At 44.1% G+C, this 27,486-nt stretch overlaps 1 protein-coding gene across 1 annotated transcript; it reads left to right on the forward strand.

Annotated features, from left to right (window-relative positions):
* The first annotated feature begins 1,068 nt into the window (after positions 1–1,068).
* Positions 1,069–27,486, forward strand: LOC123735260 (NACHT, LRR and PYD domains-containing protein 3-like). Its single transcript, XM_045713013.1, has 12 exons — positions 1,069–1,293; positions 3,344–3,621; positions 17,832–17,998; positions 18,100–19,906; positions 19,990–20,163; positions 20,441–20,614; positions 23,312–23,485; positions 23,565–23,738; positions 24,002–24,175; positions 24,815–24,861; positions 24,998–25,547; positions 27,325–27,486. The coding sequence occupies exons 2-12, from the start codon at positions 3,371–3,373 to the stop codon at positions 27,473–27,475; spliced, it is 3,843 nt and encodes a 1,280-aa protein (XP_045568969.1). The 5' UTR covers positions 1,069–1,293; positions 3,344–3,370; the 3' UTR covers positions 27,476–27,486.

Raw genomic sequence — 27,486 nt, forward strand, 5'->3', positions numbered from 1 at the left:
GGGGGGCAGGGTAAGAGTCTTTTGGGTGGTGGGGGCAGGGTAAGAGTCTGTTGGGTGGTGGGGGGGCAGGGTAAGAGTCTTTTGGGTGGTGGGGGCAGGGTAAGAGTCTGTTGGGTGGTGGGGGCAGGGTAAGAGTCTATTGGGTGGTGGGGGCAGGGTAAGAGTGTGTTGGATGTTTGGGGCACGGTAAGAGTCTGTTAGGTGGTGGGGGCAGGGTAAGAGTCTGTTGGGTGGTGGGGGGCAGGGTAAGAGTCTTAGGTGGTGGTTGTGGGGCAGGAAAAGAGTCTGTTGGGTGGTGGGGGCAGGGTAAGAGTCTGTTGGGTGGTGGGGACAGGGTAAATTTGTATCACATTACTTTCTGTGTGTGTCTGTGTCTATTTCTGTGTGTGTGTGTGTGTGTGTGTGTGTGTGTGTGTGTGTGTGTGTGTGTGTGTGTGTGTGTGTGTGTGTGTGTGTGTGTGTGTGTGTGTGTGTGTGTGTGTGTGAATTGGTGAGATAATTAATAAATAATGAGTTAATTTGTGTAACATTGTAGGTCAGTTTATTCCAAACCTCTCCTCTGGGACCCCAAAGGGCTGCATGTTTTAGTTTTTACCCGAGAACGAACACCTTAGATTAAACTAATTAACTAATTATCATCAAGCCTTTGATTAGTAGAATCAGTTGTGTTAGGGCAAAAACATTTATTTTGTTTTTATTAAAATGTTTATCTACCAGCCCAGGGACTACAGTTGAAAACTAGCTAGCTGGCTAAATCTGTCACATTTACAGAAATGTTGATTGATGTGCAGTATCCCTGTCAAATACATTTTCAATAAATACAATTAAAAGGCATGAATGTATTTATGTGTCTCTGTGAGTTGGTCTTTAATAAATGTGATTAGTTCAATGTAACATCATATACTATACATTATAATCAGTCTGTTTTGGGTTCTGCAGAATCATTGTCTATCATTGGTTCCCCATCCTATCATGTTACCATAATAACACAGATATGACCCGTCCAGCGTCCTTCTGCCGAACCTGGTTGTTGTCCCACTGCCCTCTGCTGGTAGCACTGCAAAACATCACTCAATCACATCACATTAATACAAAACCACTTTTACCAGATACAATATGAATTTATGGGCTGAACACCTGCATGAAGTGTATGAAGACTTTATATGACATCAATATCAACATATAATATAAAAAAAACCTATACGTGTTGAACGCGTCGACTGTGTTGAAATGGGAAGTAGCCAACATTTTATAAGGAAGTAGAGAAATAACGGTCGAAGAAACATGTTTGAGGTTTGTAGCCTTTTACAATTTAATATAGAAAAGTGTTTGAGAAGTTAGACTATTGTAGAGAGAGGTGATTTAGGGGTTAAACATCCGCAGAATTGTAAAGTTATTACAATACTGATTTCAACTTTCAAGAATAATAATTGTAGGCTTAAATGTTGATTTATATTGATTAGCCTAATTAATATGATGTGATGTTATAGGCTATGAGGTAGTGAGTTGTTGTTATAGGTGATTGATTGCACATTATCGTGATTTTCTATCCGATGATCCCCAACACAGTCGACACTTTGCGTTGTTTCAATTCCTGAAAGACGACGTGCGTCGGAATTTTGTAAATCTGTCGCTAAAGAAACTAGTCCGTCTCGTCAAGTCGGTCAAGTAAAAGTGACATGCAACAATTGTTACATAAACGATGTAAATGTTGACTAAATCAGGGTTTCCAAAAGTCGGTCTGGCTCTGAATTACCTGAATTTGAAACTCGTTGTCGTTCCAAAACGTTTTGCAACGGTTTGGTACGGTGTGCACTAGGTAGTACACCCCAGCTCATGCACAATCAAACGGACTTGCCAGACAAACCAATTGTTCAATTTTTGGACATTTTCTTGCATAACAAAGCAATGCGTGTCACCTTGTAGGCTACTACTAAACCAGAACAAGAAATGATGGTGTGTAGGCTGTATTCTCTTAAAGGGTTAGGAATAAATATCTGTCAGCTATTTTAACTTAAGCTCCCGAGTAGCGCAGCGGTCTAAGACACTGCATCAATACATACCCGGGTTCGATCGCGGGCTGTAACCGTCCGTGATCAGGAGACCCATAGGGCAGCGCACAATTTGGCCCAGCGTCGTCCGGGTTTGGGGACTTAATGTTACATAAATATGAACATATAATATAAACCTATACGTGTTGAACCCGACCACTGTGTTGAAATGGGAAGTAGCCAACATTTTATAAGGAAGTAGAGAAATAACGGTTGAAGAAACATGTTTGAGGTTTGTAGCCTTTTACAATTTATTATAGAAAAGTGTTTGAGAAGTTAGACTATTTTAGAGAGAGGTGATTTAGGAGGTTAAACATCCGCAGAATTGTAAAGTTATTACAATACTGATTTCAACTTTCAAGAATAATAATTGTAGGCTTAAATGTTGATTTATATTGATTATCCTAATTAATATGATGTGATGTTATAGGCTATGAGGTAGTGAGTTGTTGTTATAGGTGATTGATTGCACATTATCGTGATTTTCTATCCGATGATCCCCAACACAGTCGACACTTTGCGTTGTTTCAATTCCTGAAAGAAAACGTGCGTCGGAATTTTGTAAATCTGTCGCTAAAGAAACTAGTCCGTCTCGTCAAGTCGCTCAAGTAAAAGTGACATGCAACAATTGGCACATAAACGATGTAAATGGTGACTAAATCAGGGTTTCCAAAAGTCGGTCCAGCTCTGAATTATTATTATTATTGCACAATCAAACGGACTTGCCAGACAAACCAATGTGTCCATTTTTGGACATTTTCTTGCATAACAAAGCAATGCGTGTCACCTTGTAGGCTACTACTAAACCAGAACTTAGACTATTGTAGAGAGAGGTGATTTAGGGGGTTAAACTTCCGCAGAATTGTAAAGTTATTACAATACTGATTTCAACTTTCAAGAATAATAATTGTAGGCTTTTATGTTGATTTATATTGATTAGCCTAATTAATATTTGATGTTATAGGCTATGAGGTATAGAGTTGTTGTTATAGGCGATTGATTGCACATTATAATGTCTACTACCATCTTTCAATGTAAAGTAGATGTCTATAATGTATTTTAGTTGTGTGTGGAGCCCTTGTAGACAGCTGTTGTTATGGAGTCAGGGGATCCAACAAGGGAGACTAGCTAATGGAGATCCAGGTCAAAGTAATAACAGATTGGACTGTAAATGTTTAAATGCAACATGAAGTCTCTGTTTAAACTCTGACCACAGACTGTAAAAGTGTTGTCATTGTTATTGGTTCTTCAATGTTCAGAAATATTGACTGTTCTGTTATTTCTTATTGTAGCTGAGTGAGCTGTGACTTACATCTAAAATGAGTCTCTCTGGGGAGAGAGAGGAGGAGACCACTGCCTCTAAAATGAGTCTCTCTGGGGAGAGAGAGGAGGGGACCACTGCCTCTAAAATGACTCTCTCTGGGGAGAGAGAGGAGGAGGCCACTGCCTCTAAAACGAGTCTCTCTGGGGAGAGAGAGGAGGAGACCACTGCCTCTAAAATGAGTCTCTCTGGGGAGAGAGAGGAGGGGACCACTGCCTCTAAAATGACTCAAGACACCAGTTCTAAGAGGTAAGCGATTAATTGTAAATATATACAGTTCTCTTAAAGCTAGATTCCTTAACGGTGAAACCATCCGTTTGGGATGTTACAACAACAAAGATGTTACTACAAACAACAAACACAGTTTTCTTTCCCTCTCGGACATCGTTGCACACGCTGCCGGATGCTCTTCTCCCTCCGGTGTCAACAAATCACTGTTCATCAGATATGAGGAGTCAGAGAGTCAAATGTGGTCAACTCTGAATCAGTAGCGGTGCGTGGGTAAAATCACTGGGGGAGGCAGCCATATTAAAACCCATGTGTTGTGATCATTTCATTGTGTGCTCTATAACCTGTTAATTCATATGCCTTGACACAGTGATATATAGGACTAAAGGTCTAGACAATAAGACACTGTGATATATAGGACTAAAGGCTGAGACAATAAGACACAGTGATATATAGGACTAAAGGCTGAGACAATAAGACACAGTGATATATAGGACTAAAGGCCTAGACAATAAGACACTGTGATATATAGGACTAAAAGCTGAGACAATAAGACACTGTGATATATAGGACTAAAGGCCTAGACAATAAGACACTGTGATATATAGGACTAAAGGCTGAGACAATAAGACACAGTGATATACAGGACTAAAGGCCTAGACAATAAGACACCGTGATATATAGGACTAAAGGCTGAGACAATAAGACGCTGTGATATATAGGACTAAACGCCTACACATTAAGACACAGTGATATATAGGACTAAAGGTCTAGACAATAAGACACAGTGATATATAGGACTAAAGCCTGAGACAATAAGACACAGTGATATATAGGACTAAAGGCTGAGACAATAAGACACTGTGATATATAGGACTAAAGCCTGAGACAATAAGAAACAGTGATATATAGGACTAAAGGCCTAGACAATAAGACACTGTGATATATAGGACTAAAGGCCTAGACAATAAGACACAGTGATATATAGGACTAAAGGCCTAGACAATAAGACACAGTGATATATAGGACTAAAGGCTGAGACAATAAGACACTGTGGCAGAATAAATTCAACCACACCTTTGTTTTATCACAAAACCGGATAGAAACCTCTGTCCAGTGAAGTCCACAAAGCATATTGCATGTAACAAACAGGTACATGACCTACAGCATGGTCAAGGTAATGTTTCTGACATTTTCTGACCACTGAACAACTATTGATTTAGAACCACAGAGAGTTACAGCAAGTCACAAAGAAAACAGGAGCTGCTTCCACTGTTCCAACACCAGTTCAACCAAAAATAATTTAGTCCAATCAACATAAGCTAAATATGATGTGGCTGTGTGTGTGGAAGTAGAAAGATAATGTTGACTCACCCTACTTGTAAAGAAACACAAATGCCATCCTCCTGTCTTTCATGTTGACAAAACAGTCTATCACTCTGTCACACAGTACCCACTTTAATGAATGAATGGTTGGATCAGAATCGCCGTTATAATCATTAGCCATTACGGAGATTTAAGTAAAACCACAAGTCCAAATCCCTATCTCCATCCATGGCTAATTTAGGAAAGGGCAAGATTTACCTAGCTGGCAAGCAAGCCACAACGAGGTGCAACAATTAAAGTTCTTCTGTCAATGAAATATGCTCTCAATGGGATTTGATAGGAGTGAAGCCAAATCCAAACTGGCTTCCCTTGACACTGTTTTTTTGTGAGCCAGGACCATTCACAGTTAAGCTCACTCAGTTTAGCTCAGGGGTGTCAAACTCAAATACCCAGTGGGCCAAAATGTAAAACCTGAACAAAGTTGCGGGCCAACATTGAACAAATGAACCTTTTAATATGGACCCAAACAAGTTTTGCTTTAACATTGAATATGGAACAAGCATCGCTTATTACCATACAATATATAATTTAATAGTGGAGACATGCAAAATCGAATTTCAAATGAAAAAACACATCAATGGCATTCATTTATTAAATAAATAAAATTTAAATAAAAATCGTATGCCTCTTTTCTATTTGCAGCCTTCTGATTTAAATACCAAAATAAACTTTTTCCACTGGCTAATAATTTTACAAATAAAATGATAATAAATCAATCAACCATTCAAGCCCATGCCTTGTAGCAAGAAAAAGTGCACAAAGAAAACGTTAATTATTGCACACTGATCTAATCTGATGTGCCCAAGCCAGATACCTGGCATCTCTTCTTGGATGCTAGTTCATCAATGTCTGGGCTCAGGCTCTGAGCTGAAGAAATCCTCAGTATCGAGCGAAGGTGTTCATCAGTCAGACGTCTCCTGTGAGTTGTTTTGGTCATCTTCATCGAGGAGAAAAGTTGCTCGCTGTCACGTCCTGACCAGCAGATGGAGCTGTTGTTGTAGTTTTGGGGTCAGGACGTGGCAGTCTTGTGTGTGTGATTGTTCTGTGTTGGTCTTGTGACTCCTGATCAGGAACAGCTGGGGATCGTTGTTCCTGATTGGGAGTCATATATGTAGGAGTATGTTTGTCACTTGGTTTTGTGGGTAGTTGTTTTTGCACTGCGTGTTGTGTGCCTGCAAAACTGTTCCTGTCTGATATATTGTTTGAATTGTTAAGTGGATGCTCTACTCCTTTATTTTAACTAAAGATGAGTATTCACATACCTGCTGCGCCTTGGTCCATTTTTACAGAAGACAGCCGTTACAGAACTACCCACCACCAAAGGACCATGCAGCGGAGAAGAGGAGAGAGGCAAGTGAGGGAGGAATGTTGGAGGCAGCCCCAAGAATTTTTTAGGGGGGGGCACAAGGGCTATTTGGCGGGGCGAGATTACAGCCCCAGGCCAGCTCCCCGTACCCTTGTAGGGCAGACTGGACAGGTCCCGTGCTTTGGGGTTGGGGCTGTGGTGAGGCCTGGGATTTTCAGGCCGGTAGGCAAGGTACCAGCGCCCCGCATGTGCCAGGGCGAAGTAGGCATCGAGCCGGAACGGGTGATGCCAACCCTGCGCTCAAGACCGCCAGTGCGCCCTTTCGGTCCGGTGTTTCCCGCCAGACGCACTAGCATGGAGGTGCGTGTCTCCAGGCTGGTACGTCCAATACCTGCCCCACGCATCAGGAGTCAACAGTCGTGATCAGAGCTGCCCGCCAGTCAACAGTCACCAGAGCTGCCCGCCAGTCAACAGTCACCAGAGTTGCCCGCCAGTCAACAGTCGTCAGAGTTGCCCGCCAGTCAACAGTCGTCGGAGCTGCCCGCCAGTCAACAGTCGTCGGAGCTGCCCGCCAGTCAACAGTCGTCGGAGCTGCCCGCCAGTCAACAGTCGTCGGAGCTGCCCGCCAGTCAACAGTCGTCGGAGCTGCCCGCCAGTCAACAGTCGTCGGAGCTGCCCGCCAGTCAACAGTCGTCGGAGCTGCCCGCCAGTCAACAGTCGCCGGAGTGGCCGGACTGCGCTGAACTGCCGGAGTGGCCGGACTGCGCTGAACTGCCGGAGTGGCCGGACTGCGCTGAACTGCCGGAGTGGCCGGACTGCGCTGAACTGCCGGAGTGGCAGGACTGCGCTGAACTGCCGGAGTGGCCGGACTGCGCTGAACTGCCGGAGTGGCCGGACTGCGCTGAACTGCCGGAGTGGCCGGACTGCCCTGAACTGCCGGAGTGGCCGGACTGCCCTGAACTGCCGGAGTGGCCGGACTGCCCTGTCGGGAGTGGCCGGACTGCCCTGCTGCGGAGTGGCGGACTGCCCTTTTGCCGGAGTGGCCGGACTGCCCTCTGCCGGAGTGGCCGGACGCCCTTTCTGCCGGAGTGGCCGGACTGCCCTGTTCTGCCAGAGTGGCCGGACTGCTTTGCCAGAGTGGCCGGACTGCCCTGTTCTGCCAGAGTGGCCGGACTGCCCTGTTCTGCCAGAGTGGCCGGACTGCCCTGTTCTGCCAGAGTGGCGGACTGCCCTGTTCTGCCAGAGTGGCCGGACTGCCCTGTTCTGCCAGAGTGGCCGGACTGCCCTGTTCTGCCAGAGTGGCCAGACTGCCCGGTTCTGCCAGAGGTGCCCGCCTGCCCTGATCTGCCAGGGTGCCCGGCCTGTCAGGATCAGCCCGAGTGGTCCTCCTGCCCTCCGGTCCAGCCCGAGTGGTCCTCCTGCCCTCCGGTCCAGCCCGAGTGGTCCTCCTGCCCTCCGGTCCAGCCCGAGTGGTCCTCCTGCCCTCCGGCCCAGCCCGAGTGGCCCGCATGCCTTCCGGCCCAGCCCGAGTGGCCCGCATGCCTTCCGGCCCAGCCCGAGTGGCCCGCATGCCTTCCGACCCAGCCCGAGTGGCCCGCATGCCTTCCGGCCCAGCCCGAGTGGCCCGCATGCCCCCGGCCCAGCCCGAGGGGCCCTCCTGCTCTCCGGCCCAGCCCGAGGGGCCCTCCTGCTCCCGGCCCAGCCCGAGGGGCCCTCCTGCCCCCGGCCCAGCCCGAGGGGCCCTCCTGCCCCCGGCCCAGCCCGAGGGGCCCTCCTGTCCCCCGGCCCAGCCCGAGGGGCCCTCCTGTCCTCCGGCCCGGCTCGAGGGGTCCGTCTGCCTGGCGCAGCTATCGGCTCCACCGAAGTGGGCGACGCCGAGGGTGGAGCAGGGTCCACGTCCTGCACCGGAGCCACCTCCAGGATAGGTGGGTTGGGGAGGGAGGGTGTAGCACAGTGCCGTCGTTGACGGCAGCCACCCTCCCTTCCCTCCCTTATTGTTTAGGGGTTATTGTTTATGGGTTTTGTTGGGGATTTTGTTTGTTGGTGTTTTTTTCGTTGTTAGGTGCATTCCGGGGTCTGCACCTTGAGGGGGGGTACTGTCACGTCCTGACCAGCAGATGGAGCTGTTGTTGTAGTTTTGGGGTCAGGACGTGGCAGTCTTGTGTGTGTGATTGTTCTGTGTTGGTCTTGTGACTCCTGATCAGGAACAGCTGGGTATCGTTGTTCCTGATTGGGAGTCATATATGTAGGAGTATGTTTGTCACTTGGTTTTGTGGGTAGTTGTTTTTGCACTGCGTGTTGTGTGCCTGCAAAACTGTTCCTGTCTGATATATTGTTTGAATTGTTAAGTGGATGCTCTACTCCTTTATTTTAACTAAAGATGAGTATTCACATACCTGCTGCGCCTTGGTCCATTTTTACAGAAGACAGCCGTTACACTCGCATAGATAAGTGCTGCCGAACATGGAGAGCATCTGAGCAGCTTGGGTGCGGAGCTGAGGCATTGTGTCAGGGATGAACCGTGGAAACTGTGCGGCGCCCACAGCATCATACTTTGACTTCAGCGTGTCGTTGCACTGGAGTTCAATCAGCTCCATTTGGATGTTGGTTGGTGCATTTTCCACATCAACTGCGAAGGGATTACTAAGCAGTTCAAACCTACATTTCTGGACATCGAAGTCGGCAAATCGCCGGCTAAACTCAGCGGAGAGAACACTGAGTTTTTCAGCAAACTGTGCGCATGGGAACACGGCGGTAGAGATCTGCGGTTTTATGGTTTGGCAGCAGGGAAAATGGCAAGGGTTTCCTTGCAGCATCTGATTCTCCCACAGGCACAGTTTAGTTTTAAAGGCCCTCACTGCAGCGTACATGTCTGTGATGATGCACCCCCGCCCCTGAAGCTGCAGGTTCAGCGCATCGAGATGGCTCGAGATGTCACAGAGAAAGGCCAGCTCACACAGAAACTTTTGCTCCCGGAGCTCTGCTGTATCCTTCCCTTTGGTTTCCAGGAATTGACATATTTCCTCACGCAGCTCGAAACATCTGTTCAGTACTTTTCCTCTGCTTAGCCATCTCACCTCTGTGTGATACGGCACGTCTGCGTATTCCGAACCACACTCCTCTAGAATTTTTTTAACTGGCGGTGATTCAGACCTTTGGCTCTTATAAAGTTAACTACCTGTGTTACTGTGGTCATAACATGTTCCATCTTTAGGGCTTTGGCACACAGTGATTCCTGATGTATGATGCAGTGGTAAACAGTTAGCTCACCTGCACAGTTCTCTTCCCGCATCTTCTCCCAAACCATGCCCACCAGTCCACTCTTTTTACCGCACACGCTGGCACACCATCTGTCGTTAATCCAACGAGTTTATCCCACGGCAGCTTTATTTCAGTTACACATTTGGAAACCTCCTCAAAGATTTCCTTTCCTGTGGTTGTGCCATGCATTGATTTGAATCCCAATAGCTCCTCCGTAACACACAGATTTGAGTCCACTCCACGGATGAAGACTGACAGCTGAGCAGTATCAGATGCGTCGCAGCTCTCATCCACAGCGAGGGAGAACGCAACGAAATCTTTTCCCTTTTCCATCAGCTGGTCATACAGATTGGTGGCAAGATCACATGTGCGATCAGCTACTGTGTTCCTGCTCAGGCTCACGTTTGAAAATGCTTGCTTTTTCTCTGGGCATACGAGGTCACAAACTTTCATCATGCACTTTTTCACGAACTCTCCCTCATTAAAGGGCCGGGCTGATTTTGCGATCTCTGCTGCCACTATATAACTAGCCTTTACAGCAGCCCCACTTTGTGATGTGGCTTTTTTTAACATATTCTGTTGTGAAACCAAACTTCTTTTCATCTCCTCTACTTTCTGGCTCCTTTGAGTCATGTCCAGGTCCTTGTATTTGTCATGGTGTTTCGTTTCATAGTGTCGTCTAATGTTGTACTCCTTACTTACAGCCACGTTGACTCCACAAACAAGACAAACAGGTTTGTCTTTTACATATGTAAACAGATATTCTGCCTCCCAATTGTCCAGAAAGCTCCTGTTTTCTGCCTTTCTTTTCGCCATTTTTGGGAAGGGATAGCGCGCTGACAGTTGTAGCGTCTATGTTGCTATGACTACTGTCACAGAGGAGAGGGCGTTTCTGGGTCCTGTCCTGATTGGCGCGCGAAAACAACAGCAGAGCATTATGGGATTCGTAGTATTAGCGGTGAATGCGCTGTATAATACAGGCGGGCCAGCTCTAGTAGTAATTTGGTATTGTCTCGCGGGCCAAATATAATTACCCCGTGGGCCAAATTTGGCCCGCGGGCCAGAGTTTGACACCCATGGTTTAGCTCAACGCTGATTGGCTAATTTTTTTATACTTTTTTTGTCAAGGAATGCCAGATGCTCTCTGGCTTCCCTTGTCTTCAATGCTACAGAGTACACAGTGGCAGAATACCTGACCACCGCGACTGACCCAAAATTAAGAAAAGCTTTGACTATGTACAGACTCAGTGAGCATGGCCTTGCTATTGAGAGGCTGCAATAGGCAGACCTGGCTCTCAAGTGAAAACAGGCTTTGTGCACACTGCCCCCAAAATGAGGTGGAAACTGAGCTGCCCTTCCTAACCTGCCAAATGTATGACCATATTAGAGACACATATTTCCCTCAGATTACAAAAACCCACAAAGAATTCCAAAACAAATCCAATTTTGATGAACTTCCATATCTACTGGGTGAAATACCACAGTGTGCCATCACAGCAGCAATATTTGTGACCTGTTGCCACAAGAAAAGGTCAACCAGTGAAGAACAAACACCATTGTAAATACAACCCATATTCATGTTTATTTATTTTCTCTTTTGTACATTAACCATTTGTACATTGTTATAACACTGTACATAGCCATAATATGACATTTAAAATGTCTATTCCTTTGAAACGTGTGAGTGTAATGTTTACTGTTCATTTTTTATTGATTATTTCACTTTTGTTTATTATCTATTTCACTTGCTTTGGCAATGTAAACATATGTTTCCCATGCCAATAAAGCCCCTTGAATTGAATTGAATAGATGTCCTACATGTATAGAGACAGAGGGGGCGCTGTTTCACTCACTCAGATGCTTTCTCCTCTGAGATACATTCAGCCTCTTGTGAATTGAAGGAACATTATGAAACGCAGAGAGACGAAAGATGAATGGTTTTATGTTTTGTATTTTTTTTGGCATCCATAAATACCTGCCACTGCTCTGAGTTCAACTCGAGATACCCAGTACCACGAGTGGCTCATCTTTTAGCCAGGTACATCTCTATGGCAACGAATCCTTCAGAACTAACCTAAGTGTTACACTACGAAGCAAGCTACAGCTACATCTACTCAGGCATTTATAAATCTAGCCAGCTTCAGTTAGCCAGTTTCAGTTAGCCAGCTTCCATTAGCCAGCTTCCGTTAGCCCGCTTCAGTTAGACCGCTTCAGTTAGCCAGCTTCAGTTAGCGTCACATTCCAGGTCAGGCTTCATCCATAATACGACGGTGGAAATTGCTCACCCGCCTGCCACTATTAAAGCCAATTTCTGCTTGATCTGGCAATGTGGTATACGGTTCAGAGGATCAGCCAGAAGAGGACTGGCCACCCCTCACAGCCTGGTTCCTCTCTAGGTTTCTTCCTAGGTTCTGGCCTTTCTAGGGAGTTTTTCCTAGCCACCGGGCTTCTACACCTGCATTACTTGCTGTTTGGGGTTTTAGGCTGGGTTTTTGTACAGCACTTTGAGATATCAGCTGATGTAAGAAGGGCTTTATAAATACATTTGATTTGATCAGTTAAGCAATTGTGGAACCTCCATAGGCTTGGAGGCCAAATTGAGCTTTGTACGGCGATGCCATGCGCCTCCCAAATGTTGCAACAAATGCGGAGGGCTCCGTATAGCTCCGCATTGACATGATTGGTTGATGGTAGGTGGGGCGGGAGGTTTAAACTTCCTGATCAACAGCTCTGCTCTACTCAGCAAAGTGAAGAAGTATGAATGCCCTGACTTCTGGTCAATGCAGACGGCGGATTGACCATGCAGAGCCTTTTCACTCTAGCAGGCTTTTAACTGCTCGTGAATGAGGCACATTGCTAGTCCAACACCGAACACTTCGTTGAGATAATGCTGAAATATCAAATCCATGAGGCAGTAACACATTTTCATTTGTGCCGAAATTACAATCAAAGAAAAGTTATCTTGCAAGTTCAGCAGACTATGTTGTGAAATAGGTTTTTGGAAGTTCCTCCTTTATTTTATTACTTAGCGTTAATACCGACTTCGGATGCTTTGCATTCATAAGCACACCAATCTGTTTAACAGCTTGTTGCATTGTGGCTGTAGACATATCATCCATAGAAGGTTTTGGTAGGCTGTCATTATAAATAAGAATTTGTTATTTTTTATTTATTTTTTATTTCACCTTTATTTAACCAGGTAGGCAAGTTGAGAACAAGTTCTCATTTACAACGGCGACCTGGCCAAGACAAAGCAAAGCAGATCGACACATACAACAACACAGAGTTACACATGGAATAAACAAACATACAGTCAATAATACAGTAGAAAAAGGCTATATACAGTGTGCAAAAGAGATAGGATAACGGGGTTAAGGCAATAAATAGGCCATGGTGGCGAAGTAATTACAATATAGCAATTAAACACTGGAATGGTAGTTTGCAGAAGATGAATGTGCAAGTAGAGATACTGGGGTGCAAAAGGAGCAAGATAAATAAATAAATACAGTATGGGGATGAGGTAGTTGGATGGGCTATTTACAGATGGGCTATGTACAGGTGCAGTGATCTGTGAGCTGCTCTGACAGCTGGTGCTTATTAAAGCTAGTGAGGGAGATATGTCTCCAGCTTCAGTGATCTTTGCAGTTCGTTCCAGTCATTGGCAGCAGAGAACTGGAAGGAAAGGCTGCCAAAGGAGGAATTGGCTTTGAGGGTGACCAGTGAGATATACTTGCTGGAGCGCGTGCTACGGTTGGGTGCTGCTATGGTGACCAGTGAGCTGAGATAAGGCGGGGCTTTACCTAGCAAAGACTTGTAGATGACCTGGAGCCAGTGGGTTTGGCGACGAGTATGAAGCGAGGGCCAGCCAACGAGAGCGTACAGGTCGCAATGGTAAAATCAAATCAAATCAAATTTATTTGTCACATACACATGGTTAGCAGGTGTTAATGCAAGTGTAGCGAAATGCTTGTGCTTCTAGTTCCGACCATGGTGGGTAGTATATGGGTCTTTGGTGACAAAACGGATGGCACTGTGATAGACTGTATCCAATTTGTTGAGTAGAGTGTTGGAGGCTATTTTGTAAATGACATCGCCGAAGTCGAGGATCGGTAGGATGTTCAGTTTTACGAGGGTATGTTTGGCAGCATGAGTGAAGGATGCTTTGTTGTGAAATAGGAAGCCGATTCTAGATTTAATTTTGGATTGGAGATGCTTAATGTGAGTCTGGAAGGAGAGTTTACAGTCTAACCAGACACCTAGGTATTTGTAGTTGTCCACATATTCTAAGTCAGAACCGTCCAGAGTACTGATGCTGGATGGGCGGGCAGGTGCGGGCAGCGATTGGTTGAAGAGCATGCATTTAGTTTTACTTGCATTTAAGAGCAGTTGGAGGCCACGGAAGGAGAGTTGTATGACATTGAAGCTCGTCTGGAGGTTTGTTAACTTCTCTAGGGCCAGTGCGACGATTTCGTCCCACCTACGTAACAGCCAGTGGAATCCCGTGGCACGTTATTCAAATACCTTAGAAATGCTATTACTTCAATTTCTCAAACATATGACTATTTTACACCATTTCAAAGACAAGACTCTCGTTAATCTAACCACACTGTCCGATTTCAAAAAGGCTTTACAACGAAAGCAAAACATTAGATTATGTCAGCAGAGTACCCAGCCAGAAATAATCAGACACCCATTTTTCAAGCTAGCATATAATGTCACATAAACCCAAACCACAGCTAAATGCAGCACTAACTTTTGATGATCTTCATCAGATGACAATCTTAGGACATTATGTTATACAATACATGCATGTTTTGTTCAATCAAGTTCATATTTATATCAAAAACCAGCTTTTTACATTAGCATGTGATGTTCAGAACTAGCATACCCCCCGCAAACTTCTGGTGAATTTACTAAATTACTCACGATAAACGTTCACAAAAAACATAACAATTATTTTAAGAATTATAGATACAGAACTCCTCTATGCACTCGCTTATGTCCGATTTTAAAATAGCTTTTCGGTGAAAGCACATTTTGCAATATTCTAAGTAGATAGCCCGGCATCACAGGGCTAGCTATTGAGACACCCACCAAGTTTAGCCCTCACCAAAGTCAGATTTACTATAAGAAAAATGTTATTACCTTTGCTGTTCTTCGTCAGAATGCACTCCCAGGACTTCTACTTCAATAACAAATGTTGGTTTGGTTCAAAATAATCCATAGTTATATCCAAATAGCGGCGTTTTGTTCGTGCGTTCAAGACACTATCCGAAAGGGTAAAGAAGGGTGACGCGCCCGACGCGTTTCGTGACAAAAAAATCTAAATATCCCATTACCGTACTTCGAAGCATGTCAACCGCTGTTTAAAATCAATTTTTATGCCATTTTTCTCGTAAAAAAGCGATAATATTCCGACCGGGAATCTGTGTTTTAGTACAAAGAGAGAGAAAATAAAAACATGGGGTCGCCTCGTGCACGCGCCTCAGTCTGATTGTCCTCTGATAGACCACTTACCAAAGGCGCTAATGTTTTTCAGCCAGGGGCTGGAATTACATCATTCAGCTTTTTCCCGGGTTCTGAGAGCCTATGGGAGCCGTAGGAAGTGTCACGTTACAGCAAAGATCCTCAGTTTTCAATAAAGAGAGTCAAGAAGAACAAGAACTTGTCAGACAGGCCACTTCCTGTAAGGAATCTTCTCAGGTTTTTGCCTGCCATATGAGTTCTGTTATACTCACAGACACCATTCAAACAGTTTTAGAAACTTTAGGGTGTTTTCTATCCAAAGCCAATAATTATATGCATATTCTAGTTTCTGGGCAGTAGTAATAACCAGATTAAATCGGGTACGTTTTTTATCCGGCCGTGTAAATACTGCCCCCTAGCCCTAACAGGTTAACACAGTGTCCAAGGAAGGGCCAGAAGTATATAGAATGGTGTCGTCTGCGTAGAGGTGGATCAGGGAATCACCAGCAGCAAGAGCGACATCATTGATGTATACAGAGAAGAGAGTTGGCCCGAGAATTAAACCCTGTGGCACCCCCATAGAGATTGCCAGAGGTCCGGACAACAGGCCCTCCGATTTGACACATTGAACTCTATCAGAGAAGTAGTTGGTGAGCCAGGCGAGGCAGTCATTTGAGAAACCAAGGCTGTTGAGTCTGCCGATAAGAATGTGGTGATTGACAGAGTCGAAAGCCTTGGCCAGGTCGATGAATACGGCTGCACAGTAATGTCTCTTATCGATGGCGGTTATGATATCGTTTAGGACCTTGAGCGTGGCTGAGGTGCACCCATGACCAGCTCTGAAACCAGATTGCATAGCGGAGAAGGTATAGTGGTGTTCGAAATGGTTGGTAATCTGTTTGTTAACTTGGCTTTCGAAGACGTTAGAAAGGCAGGGTAGGATAGGATAGATATAGGTCTGTAGCAGTTTGGGTCTAGAGTGTCACCCCCTTTGAAGAGGGCAATGTTCGCGGAAGCTTTCCAATCTTTGGGAATCTCAGATGATTTGAAAGAGAGGTTGAACAGGCTAGTAATAGGGGTTGCAACAATTTCGGCAGATAGTTTTAGAGAGGGTCCAGATTGTCTAGCTCGGCTGATTTGTAGGGGTCCAGATTTTGCAGCTCATTCAGAACATCAGCTATCTGGATTTGGGTGAAGGAGAAATGGGGGAGGCTTGGGCGAGTTGCTGTGGGGGGGTGCAGTGCAGTTGGCCGGGGTAGCGGTAGCCAGGTGGAAAGCATGGCCATTGACCGCAGACCCATTACCGATGCAGGCAATAAGGCAGTGATCGCTGAGATCTTGGTTGAAAACAGCAGAGGTGTATTTGGAGGGCAAGTTGTTTAGGATGATATCTATGAGGGTGCCCGTGTTTACAGATTTGGGGTTGCAACTGGTAGGTTCATTGATAATTTGTGTGAGATTGAGGGCATCAAGCTTAGATTGTAGGATGGCCGGGGTGTTAAGCATGTCCCAGTTTGGTCACCTAGCAGCACGAGCTCTGAAGATAGATGGGGGGCAATCAGTTCACATATGGTGTCCAGAGCACAGCTGGGGGCAGAGGGTGGTCTATAGCAAGCGGCAACAGTGAGAGACTTGTTTCTGGAAAGGTGGATTTTTAAAAGTAGGAACTCGAATTGTTTGGGTACAGACCTGGATAGTAAGACAGAACTCTGCAGGCTATCTCTGCAGTAGATTGCAACACCGCTGACTTGCCTGACTTGCCTAGTTAAATAAAGGTTAAATACAAAAATAAAGGCTCTGCATGGTCAATCTGACGTCTGCATTTGCCGTGCAGCATTTTACGGTGATACGGCCTCTGCAGAAGTCAGGGCGTTCATACTTCCTGTTCTTCGAGGAGCAGTGCAGAGCTGTTTTCAAGGAAGTGAGTTTGTGTTTATACAGTACCTCCCGCCCCCACCTACCTTCAACCAATCATGTCAATGTATTAATCATATAGCTCTGCAATCTTTAAATCGGTTATCTTCCTCAAATGAAGGGGAGGATGACCAAATCTGTGTGAGAGGAAGGGTATCTGATTTCATTGGTCCTCAACTAGTGGCTCAGACACTTCATTCAGGATAAGTGGACTTAGCTCTGAGTTAACCGGCCTAAATGAAGAGTTTGGGGTTCGACTAGCCATGTGCAACACACAGTTATAAGACTACTACACTTAGCAGCGGGAGTATACACCATCATAGTATGGATGAAGCCGGACCTGGAATGTGAAGCTAACTGAAGCTGGCTAGCTAACTGAAGATGGATAGCTAACTGAAGATGGCTAGCTAACTGAAGATGGATAGCTAACTGAAGATGGCTAGCTAACTGAAGCTGGCTAGCTAACTGAAGATGGCTAGCTAACTGAAGATGGATAGCTAACTGAAGATGGCTAGCTAACTGAAGCTGGCTAGCTAACTGAAGATGGCTAGCTAACTGAAGATGGCTAGCTAACTGAAGATGGCTAGCTAACTGAAGATGGATAGCTAACAGGAAGCTGGATAGCTAACTGAAGCTGGATAGCTAACTGAAGCTGGATAGCTAACTGAAGATGGCTAGCTAACTGAAAATGGCTAGCTAACTGAAGATGGCTAGCTAACTGAAGATGGCTAGCTTTATAAAAGACAGAGTAGAAACCACTCAGTGCTGCTGTTTTCCCAATTGTGGATTCATTTAAAAAGAAACATCAGTAATTATACAGTAGAAGGTCCATTATACAGTTGTTAAAATGAAGTTGATGAGATATTGATGAGGTGATCTGTCTCCCTGTTTTGTTCAGTGTCCAGAAGCCCAAAGCAGAGTTACCTACAACCAGCCTGCTATCAATGAAGAGTGATCAGCCACCTGCTTTCAGCCAGGAACCATTACCAGATGACAATAAGGAAGTGGAGAGTTTGGACAGTGAAGATGCATTAAAGATCACACACAACCTTCTGGACAGAAGAAGTAAGACTGTGTTTCATACAATATTACAAAGAACAGTACAAAGGCCTATATAAAACACACACACAAAGTTATGAGTCCCAACTCTCATTGTTTTCCTACAGGTCAAACTCTGCTGACAGTCCAACAAGACATTAAGGCTAAACTGAAACATAAGTATCAACACGTATCTGAAGGAATTGGACACCATGGAAACCAAAGTCTGTTCAAGGACATCTACACAGAGCTCTACATCACAGAGGGTGGAAGTGGAGGGCTCAATAATGAACATGAGGTTAGACAGATAGAGATGGCATCCAAGAAACAAACCACACAAGAGACACCAATCAAATGCAATGACATCTTCAAGCCTTTACCTGGACAAGACAAACCTATCAGAACTGTGCTGACAAAAGGAATCGCTGGTGTTGGAAAAACAGTCTCTGTGCAGAAGGTCCTCCTTGACTGGGCAGAGGGAAAAGCAAATCAGGACGTTCATTTCATGTTTCCTCTTCCTTTCCGTGATCTGAACCTGAAAAAGGACCAATACAGTCTGATGCAACTTCTTTCCCACTACTTCCCAGAGCTGAAAGAAATTGACAGCATTGAAGATGGTGAAACCAAAACTGTTTTCATTTTTGATGGTCTGGATGAGTGTCGACTTCCTCTAGACTTCAAAAACAATGAGAAGTGCTGTGATGTCACACAGCCAACCTCAGTGGATGTGCTGCTGACAAACCTCACCGAGGGGAATCTGCTTCCCTCTGCTCTCCTCTGGATAACTTCGAGGCCTGCAGCAGCCAATCAGATCCCTCCTGAGTGTATTGACCAGCTGACAGAGGTACGAGGGTTCAATGATCCACAGAAGGAGGAGTATTTCAGGAAGATAATCCCAGATCAGAATCTGGCCAATGAAATCATCAAACACATGAAGACATCAAGGAGCCTCCACATCATGTGCCACATGCCAGTCTTCTGTTGGATATCAGCCACTGTCCTTGAGATGATACTGAAAGAGGCAGAGAAGGATGAAGTCCCCAAAACTCTGACCCAGATGTACTCACACTTCATTCTCATCCAAATCATTGTGAAGAATAAGAAGTACAACAAAGCAACAGAGACAAACCCAAAGGACCTGTCTCAGTCAGACAAAGAGATGATCCTGAAACTGGCAAAGCTGGCTTTCCAACAGCTGCAGAAGGGCAACCTGATCTTCTATGAGGAGGACCTGAGAAAGTGTGGCCTTGATGTCACAGAGGCATCAGAGTACTCAGCATTGTGTACAGAGATCTTTAAAGAAGAATCTGGGCTGGACCAAGAGAAGGTCTACAGCTTTGTGCATCTGAGCATTCAGGAGTTTCTAGCAGCAGTGCATGCTTTAGAATCATGTCTGGACAAGAAGGAAAATGTTTTCTCCCCCACTAGTGATGATAAAGAGAAGGAGTCAATCCAGTTGTCTGACTTACACAGGAGAGCAGTGGACCAGGCCTTGAAGAGTGAGAATGGACACCTGGACCTGTTCCTCCGCTTCCTTCTGGGTCTCTCACTGGAGTCCAATCAGAATCTGTTACGAGGCCTTCTGACACAGACAGGAAGTACAACACAGACCAATGAGGAAACAGTTGAGAGAACAGTCAGGTACCTTTCAAACAACATCGAAAGGGAATCCTCACCAGAAAGGATCATGAACTTGTTCCACTGTCTGAATGAACTTGGTGCCAACTCTCTAGTTGAAGACATGCAGACCTCCCTGCGATCAGGAACTCTTTCAGAAACAAGACTAAAACCTGACCAATGTTCAGCCCTGGCCTACCTGTTACTGATGTCAGAGGAGGTGCTGGAGGAGTTTGACCTGAAGACATACAACACATCAGAGAAAGGTTATCAGAGGTTGCTGCCGGTAGTGAAAACCTGCAAAACCTGCAAAAACCTGTAAGTTCTGTTATTGAGTTGATGTTTACAGTATCATTATAATGAAGGATTTTTATATCTAACAGATTATCTCCTCTCTCCAGACTGGATGGCTGTAACCTCACATATGAATCTTGCGAACTCTGGCCTCAGCTCTGCAGACACCAAACGTCCCCCCTGAGAGAACTGGACCTCAGCAACAATGACTTGGGAGACAGAGGAGTGAAGCTGCTCTGTGTTGGACTAACCAGTCCACTCTGCAACATACAGACACTAGTGTGAGTTAAATATCTTCAGTATCCACTGTCTTTATAGTGTTTATATATTTGTAGTAATTATTTGTTATTATCTTTTACATTTTTTTGGAACATCTTGTTAAATATGCAGAAACATACATACGATGTGATAATTATATGTGACTAATGTTAAATATCTTGAGTGAGTTAGTGTGTTTTAAACAGTCTAATCATGTCCTTCTGTTATTGTCTTAATGCATCTCATTATTCTTAAAGCTTTGCATATTTAACAGTGTATCGACATATCTCCTCTCTCCAGACTGGATCGCTGTGAACTCACATATGAATCCTGTGAGACTCTGGCCTCAGCTCTGCAGACACCAAACTCCCCCCTGAGAGAACTGGACCTCAGCTACAATGACCTGGGAGACAGAGGAGTGGAGCTGCTCTGTGTTGGACTAACCAGTCCACTCTGCAACATACAGACACTTGTGTGAGTTAACTTTCTTCAGTAGCCACTGTCTTTATAGAGTTTATATATTTGTAGTTATTATTTGAACATCTTGGTAACTATGCAGAAACATTCATCAAATATGATAAATATATCAAACTAAGGTTAAATATCTTGAGTGAGTTAGTTTATATTTTCTTCTAAACACATTCTATAGGAACCAAGACTTAAAAATAACTGATATTGGTCACAAGATGGAGGGAATGTTGGAATATAACTAACAAAATTAAAGTTAGCAAAAATATATGATTAATCCAGTATAAACTAATGTATAGAGTTTATTACACCAGACAAAATTAACAAATTCTACAGCAGAACGACAGTCATCTTCCAAAGGTGGTGAAGTGGAAATCTTTACCAAGGAACACCTTCAGTGCTCGGTTGTCTCCACCAAGTCTGTCCCCAAACAATTTGATTTGCTGGTTTTAAGCATTAAACTTTAAAATAGCTCTTTGTTGACTGTTGCTGGGTGCTCGTCCTCCTTCAGCACCGGCCTGTTAAATCTAGACCTGGTTTCCTCTATCAGGCCTGTTAAATCTAGACCTGGTTTCCTCTATCGTAGTCGCTCCTCTTTCACCCCAGCTGCCAAACTAACCCTGATTCAGATGACCATCCTACCCATGCTAGATTACGGAGATATAATTTATAGATTGGCAGGTAAGGGTGCTTTCGAGTGGCTAGATGTTCTTTACCATTCGGCCATCAGATTTGCCACCAATGCTCCTTATAGGACACATCACTGCACTCTATACACCTCTGTAAACTGGTCATCTCTGTATACCCACCGCAAGACCCACTGGTTGATGCTTATTTATAAAACCCTCTTAGGCCTCACTCCTCCCTATCTGAGATATCTACTGCAGCCCTCATCCTCCACATACAACACCCGTTCTGCCAGTCACATTCTGTTAAATGTCCCCAAAACACACACCTCCCTGTTTCGCTCCTCTTTTCAGTTCGCTGCAGCTAGCGACTGGAACGAGCTTCAACAAACACTCAAACTGGACAGTTTTATCTCAGTCTCTTCAGTCAAAGACTCAATCATGGAGACTCTTACTGACAGTTGTGGCTGCTTTGTGTGATGTATTGTTGTCTCTACCTTCTTGCCCTTTGTGCTGTTGTCTGTGCCCAATAATGTTTGTACCATGTTTTGTGCTGCTACAATGTTGTGTTGCTATCATGTTGTTGTCATGTTGTGTTGCTACCATGTTGTTGTTATGTTGTGTTGCTACCATGGTGTTGTCATGTTGTGTTGCTACCATGTTGTTGTTATGTTGTGTTGCTACCATGTTGTTGTCATGTTGTGTTGCTACCATGTTGTTGTTATGTTGTGTTGCTACCATGCTGTGTAGCCATGTGTTGCTGCCTTGCTATGATGTTGTCTTAGGTCTCTCTTTATGTGGTGTTGTGTTGTCTCTCTTGTCGTGATGTATGTTTTGTCTTATATATTTTTTTTATCCCAGCCCCTGTCTCCGCAGGAGGCCTTTTACATTTTGTTAGGCCATCATTGTAAATAAGAATTTGTTCTTAACTGACTTGCCAAGTTCAATAAAGGTGAAATAAAAAGTTCTGTTCAGTTTGTCCCCTCCTGCCATCCCTATATAGGGCTGTTCTGTTCAGTTTGTCCCCTCCTGCCATCCCTATATAGGGCTGTTCTTTTCATTTTGTCCCCTCCTGCCATCCCTATATAGGGCTGTTCTGTTCACTTTGTGCCCTCCTGCCATCCCTATATAGGGCTGTTCTGTTCAATTTGTCCCCTCCTGCCATCCCTATATACGGCTGTACTGTTCAGTTTGTCCCCTCCTGCCATCCCTATATAGGGCTGTTCTGTTCAATATATCCCCTCCTGCCATCCTTACATATGGCTGTACTGTTCAGTTTGTTCCCTCCTTGTCACGGCTGTCAAAAGGAGAGGACCAAGGTGCAGCGTGTGTGTCGTTCCACATTTTATTTACTCTGTGAAACTTTGCAATACATAAATAAACTGAAAAAACAACAAACCGTGATGCAGAGGAGAAACAAACAATACTCTAAATAATCACCCATAAAACCCAGGAAGAAAAACCCCTACTTAAGTGTGATCTCCAATTAGAGACAACGAGGACCAGCTGCATCTAATTGGAGATCATCCCAAACAAACCAACACAGAAATAGAACACATAGAATAAACAAACAAAAAAAACACCCCCTGTCACGCCCTGACCTACTCTACCATAAAAAATAACATCTTACTATGGTCAGGACGTGACACTCCTGCCTAAATGAAAATAAATAAACAAAAAATGTCTTAAATGTAAAACTAACAATGAGTCAATAATTCATGCTTTCTGGGAATGCTATAATTCCAAAAGTTATGGGCGGAGTTAGAAGTTGTCTGTCAGAAGTATTACAATGTAAACACACTTTTAATCCGTCTGTCTGCATATTTCATGACATGGCATATGGTAGTGTAGAGAGATTCCCAATGAGCTGGATGATTCTCTTCTCATCACTCATCTTGTAAAAAAGTATACTAAAAATATATAAATAAATAAATATATATAAAAAAAATTAAAAGGGTTGTAAAAAGTATGTTTTTAACATTGGTTAATCATGTCCTTCTGTTATTGTCTTAATGCATCTCATTATTCTTAAACCTTTGCATATTTAACAGTGTATTGACATATCTCCTCTCTCCAGACTGGATGGCTGTAAAATCACATATGAATCCTGTGAGACTCTGACCTCAGCTCTGCAGACACCAAACTCCCCCCTGAGAGAACTGGACCTCAGCTACAATGACCTGGAAGACAGAGGAGTGGAGCTGCTCTGTGTTGGATTAACCAGTCCACTCTGCAACATAGTGTCACTAGTGTGAGTTAAATATCTTCAGTATGAGCTATTATGTGGATGTTTTAAACATGTGTTAATCATGTGCTCTTCTGCCCTCTAGTCTAGGTCAGTGTGGTCTGACAGAGGGTTGCTGTTCACATCTGGCCTCAGTCCTGAGTTCACCCAACTCACAACTGAAACAACTGGAGCTGAGAGACAATGACCTGCAGGACTCAGGAGTTACACTGCTGTCTGCTGGACTGGAGGATCCAGACTGTAAACTACACACACTGGGGTAAGTATAGCTGTTTCAGTCAGGTCTGTACTGAGCTGAGTTACACTGCTGTCTGCTGGACTGGAGGATCCAGACTGTAAACTACACACACTGGGGTAAGTACAACTGTTTCAGTCAGGTCGGTACTGAGCTTAGTAAAACAAGTACTGTGAAAATCTAATGTTTCATCACAATGTTTGTGTCATGGAGAAATGTATGGGTGTCCTACAAGATGATTGACACCAGTACACCAACCTAGACAGCTGTTGTGTGTCTCTCTTTAGGCTGTCTGGCTGTCTGGTCACAGAGGAGGGCTGTGCTGCTCTGTCTTCAGCTCTGAGGTCAAACCCCTCCCACCTGAAAGAGCTGGACCTGAGCTACAATCACCCAGGAGACTCTGCAGGAGGACTGCTTTCAGCTGCTCTGGTGGATCCCACATATAAACTGATGAAGCTGAAGTAAGTCAGAATAGATGTCCTAATAGTGTGAGCAGTGGTTGTGTCATATGTAGTGTAGTATGTTCCGTAACATGAGGACATGATGGTAGAATTAAGGGGAAGTTTACTCAGCAGGCTGAGCACTCCAACACAGCATACATCATCACCACATGAATACTCTTCTTCTGCATCTCTGATATCCTGTTGCAATTGTACTCCGCTCTGTATGCAGTAGGTAGGATAGAATACCTGTATGTCTCTAGTAATGAATTGTACTCTGTTCTGTATGCAGTAGGTAGGATAGAATACCTGTATGTCTCTAGTAATGAATTGTACTCTGTTCTGTATGCAGTAGGTAGGATAGAATACCTGTATGTCTCTGGTAATGAATTGTACTCCGTTCTGTATGCAGTAGGTAGGATAGAATACCTGTATGTCTCTAGTAATGAATTGTACTCTGTTCTGTATGCAGTAGGTAGGATAGAATACCTGTATGTATCTAGTAATGAATTGTACTCCGTTCTGTATGCAGTAGGTAGGATAGAATACCTGTATGTCTCTAGTATTGAACTTGGATAGTGCACCAGAACACAACAATATGGTTTAAATGTTGACTGCTTTATTAGGTCTTTGTCAGTCAATAACCTGTTTCTCCTACAGTGTGGATCATGGTGGAGAGTGCAGGCTGAAATCAGGGCTGAGGAAATGTAAGTCTCTTCAATCCTAATTAACTACATATTCAGAACTATAGTAACATAGTAACTAATCAATACTTGTTCTGTACCTACAAAACAACATTTTATATGAAGATGTGGTTTGATTAAACTCTCCTTTTGTCTACAGATGCCTGTCATCTCACCCTGGACCCAAATACAGCAAACCCAAACCTGATACTGTCTGAGGGGAACAGGAAGGTGACATGTGTGGTGGAGGATCAGCATTATGAAGACCATCCAGACAGATTTGACTGTAGTCCCCAAGTTCTCTGCAGAGAAGGCTTATCTGGATGTCGTTATTACTGGGAGGTGGAGAAGGATGGTGGCAAGGCTGACATTGGTGTGGTGTACAAAGGAATGAATAGGAATGGATGGGAGGACGACAGTAAGATTGGAGGCAATAGGAAGTCCTGGAGTTTAGTCTGCTCTCACTGTGGTTATCACTTTAACCATCCTGGAGTCAGTAGATCCATCTCTGGTCCTGATTCTAACAGAGTTGGAGTGTATCTGGACTGGCCAGCTGGTACTTTGTCCTTCTATAGTGTGTCCTCTGGTACACTGACACACCTTTACACAGAACACACCACATTTACTGAACCCCTCTATCCTGGGTTTGGGGTTTGCTCCTCCTCCTCCTCAGTGACCCTGTGTCAGATAGATGACCAACACATTCAGAGGTGAGTCATAGCAATATTTCATCATTTCTATAATTACATTAGTAGTAGTGGTGGTGTGTTTTAATGTGTTCTGTTGGACCTACAGACAGTTAGATTAGTAGTAGTGGTGTGTTTTAATGTGTTCTGTTGGACCTACAGACAGTTAGATTAGTAGTAGTGGTGTGTTTTAATGTGTTCTGTTGGACCTACAGACAGTTAGATTAGTAGTAGTGGTGTGTTTTAATGTGTTCTGTTGGACCTACAGACAGTTAGATTAGTAGTAGTGGTGTGTTTTAATGTGTTCTGTTGGACCTACAGACAGTTAGATTAGTAGTAGTGGTGTGTTTTAATGTGTTCTGTTGGACCTACAGACAGTTAGATTAGTAGTAGTGGTGTGTTTTAATGTGTTCTGTTGGACCTACAGACAGTTAGATTAGTGGTAGTGGTGTGTTTTAATGTGTTCTGTTGGACCTACAGACAGTTAGATTAGTAGTAGTGGTGTGTTTTAATGTGTTCTGTTGGACCTACAGACAGTTAGATTAGTAGTAGTGGTGTGTTTTAATGTGTTCTGTTGGACCTACAGACAGTTAGATTAGTGGTAGTGGTGTGTTTTAATGTGTTCTGTTGGACCTACAGACAGTTAGATTAGTAGTAGTGGTGTGTTTTAATGTGTTCTGTTGGACCTACAGACAGTTAGATTAGTAGTAGTGGTGTGTTTTAATGTGTTCTGTTGGACCTACAGACAGTTAGATTAGTAGTAGTGGTGGTGTGTTTTAATGTGTTCTGTTGGACCTACAGACAGTTAGATTAGTAGTAGTGGTGTGTTTTAATGTGTTCTGTTGGACCTACAGACAGTTAGATTAGTAGTAGTGGTGTGTTTTAATGTGTTCTGTTGGACCTACAGACAGTTAGATTAGTAGTAGTGGTGTGTTTTAATGTGTTCTGTTGGACCTACAGACAATTAGATTAGTAGTAGTGGTGTGTTTTAATGTGTTCTGTTGGACCTACAGACAGTTAGATTAGTAGTAGTGGTGTGTTTTAATGTGTTCTGTTGGACCTACAGACAGTTAGATTAGTAGTAGTGGTGTGTTTTAATGTGTTCTGTTGGACTTACAGACAGTTAGATTAGTTGTAGTGGTGTGTTTTAATGTGTTCTGTTGGACCTACAGACAGTTAGATTAGTAGTAGTGGTGTGTTTTAATGTGTTCTGTTGGACCTACAGACAGTTAGATTAGTAGTAGTGGTGTGTTTTAATGTGTTCTGTTGGACCTACAGACAGTTAGATTAGTAGTAGTGGTGTGTTTTAATGTGTTCTGTTGGACCTACACACAGTTAGATTAGTAGTAGTGGTGTGTTTTAATGTGTTAGTAGATTCCTGTCCTCTATTTAATTTCAGTCTGTTAAATAGAACAGCCTCTCTGTAATGTCATTCTCTCTCTAACCACTAGAGGGCATCAGAACCTGTTAAATAGAACAGCCTCTCTGTAATGTCATTCTCTCTCTAACCACTAGAGGGCATCAGAACCTGTTAAATAGAACAGCCTCTCTGTAATGTCATTCTCTCTGTAACCACTAGAGGGCATCAGAACCTGTTAAATAGAACAGCCTCTCTGTTATGTCATTCTCTCTCTAACCACTAGAGGGCATCAGAACCTGTTGAATAGAACAGCCTCTCTGTAATGTCATTCTCTCTCTAATCACTACCTGGGGGTATGTAACTCATGATACCTGGTGACTTCACACCTCTAAGGGCTTTCCTCAAGATATGCAATGTCTTCATTAGTATTACCAACACCAGAGACCATGGTGGAGAGTGTTGGATCAAGCCTGGACCCGAGGACACCAGAGATCATGGTGGAGAGAGTTGGATCAAGCCTGGACCTGAGAACACCAGAGACCATGGTGGAGAGAGTTGGATCAAGCCTGGACCTGAAAAATGTGAGTGTTAACTGATAATTGT

This window comes from Salmo salar, unplaced genomic scaffold, assembly GCF_905237065.1.
Source record: "Salmo salar unplaced genomic scaffold, Ssal_v3.1, whole genome shotgun sequence".
Lineage (NCBI taxonomy): Eukaryota > Metazoa > Chordata > Actinopteri > Salmoniformes > Salmonidae > Salmo > Salmo salar.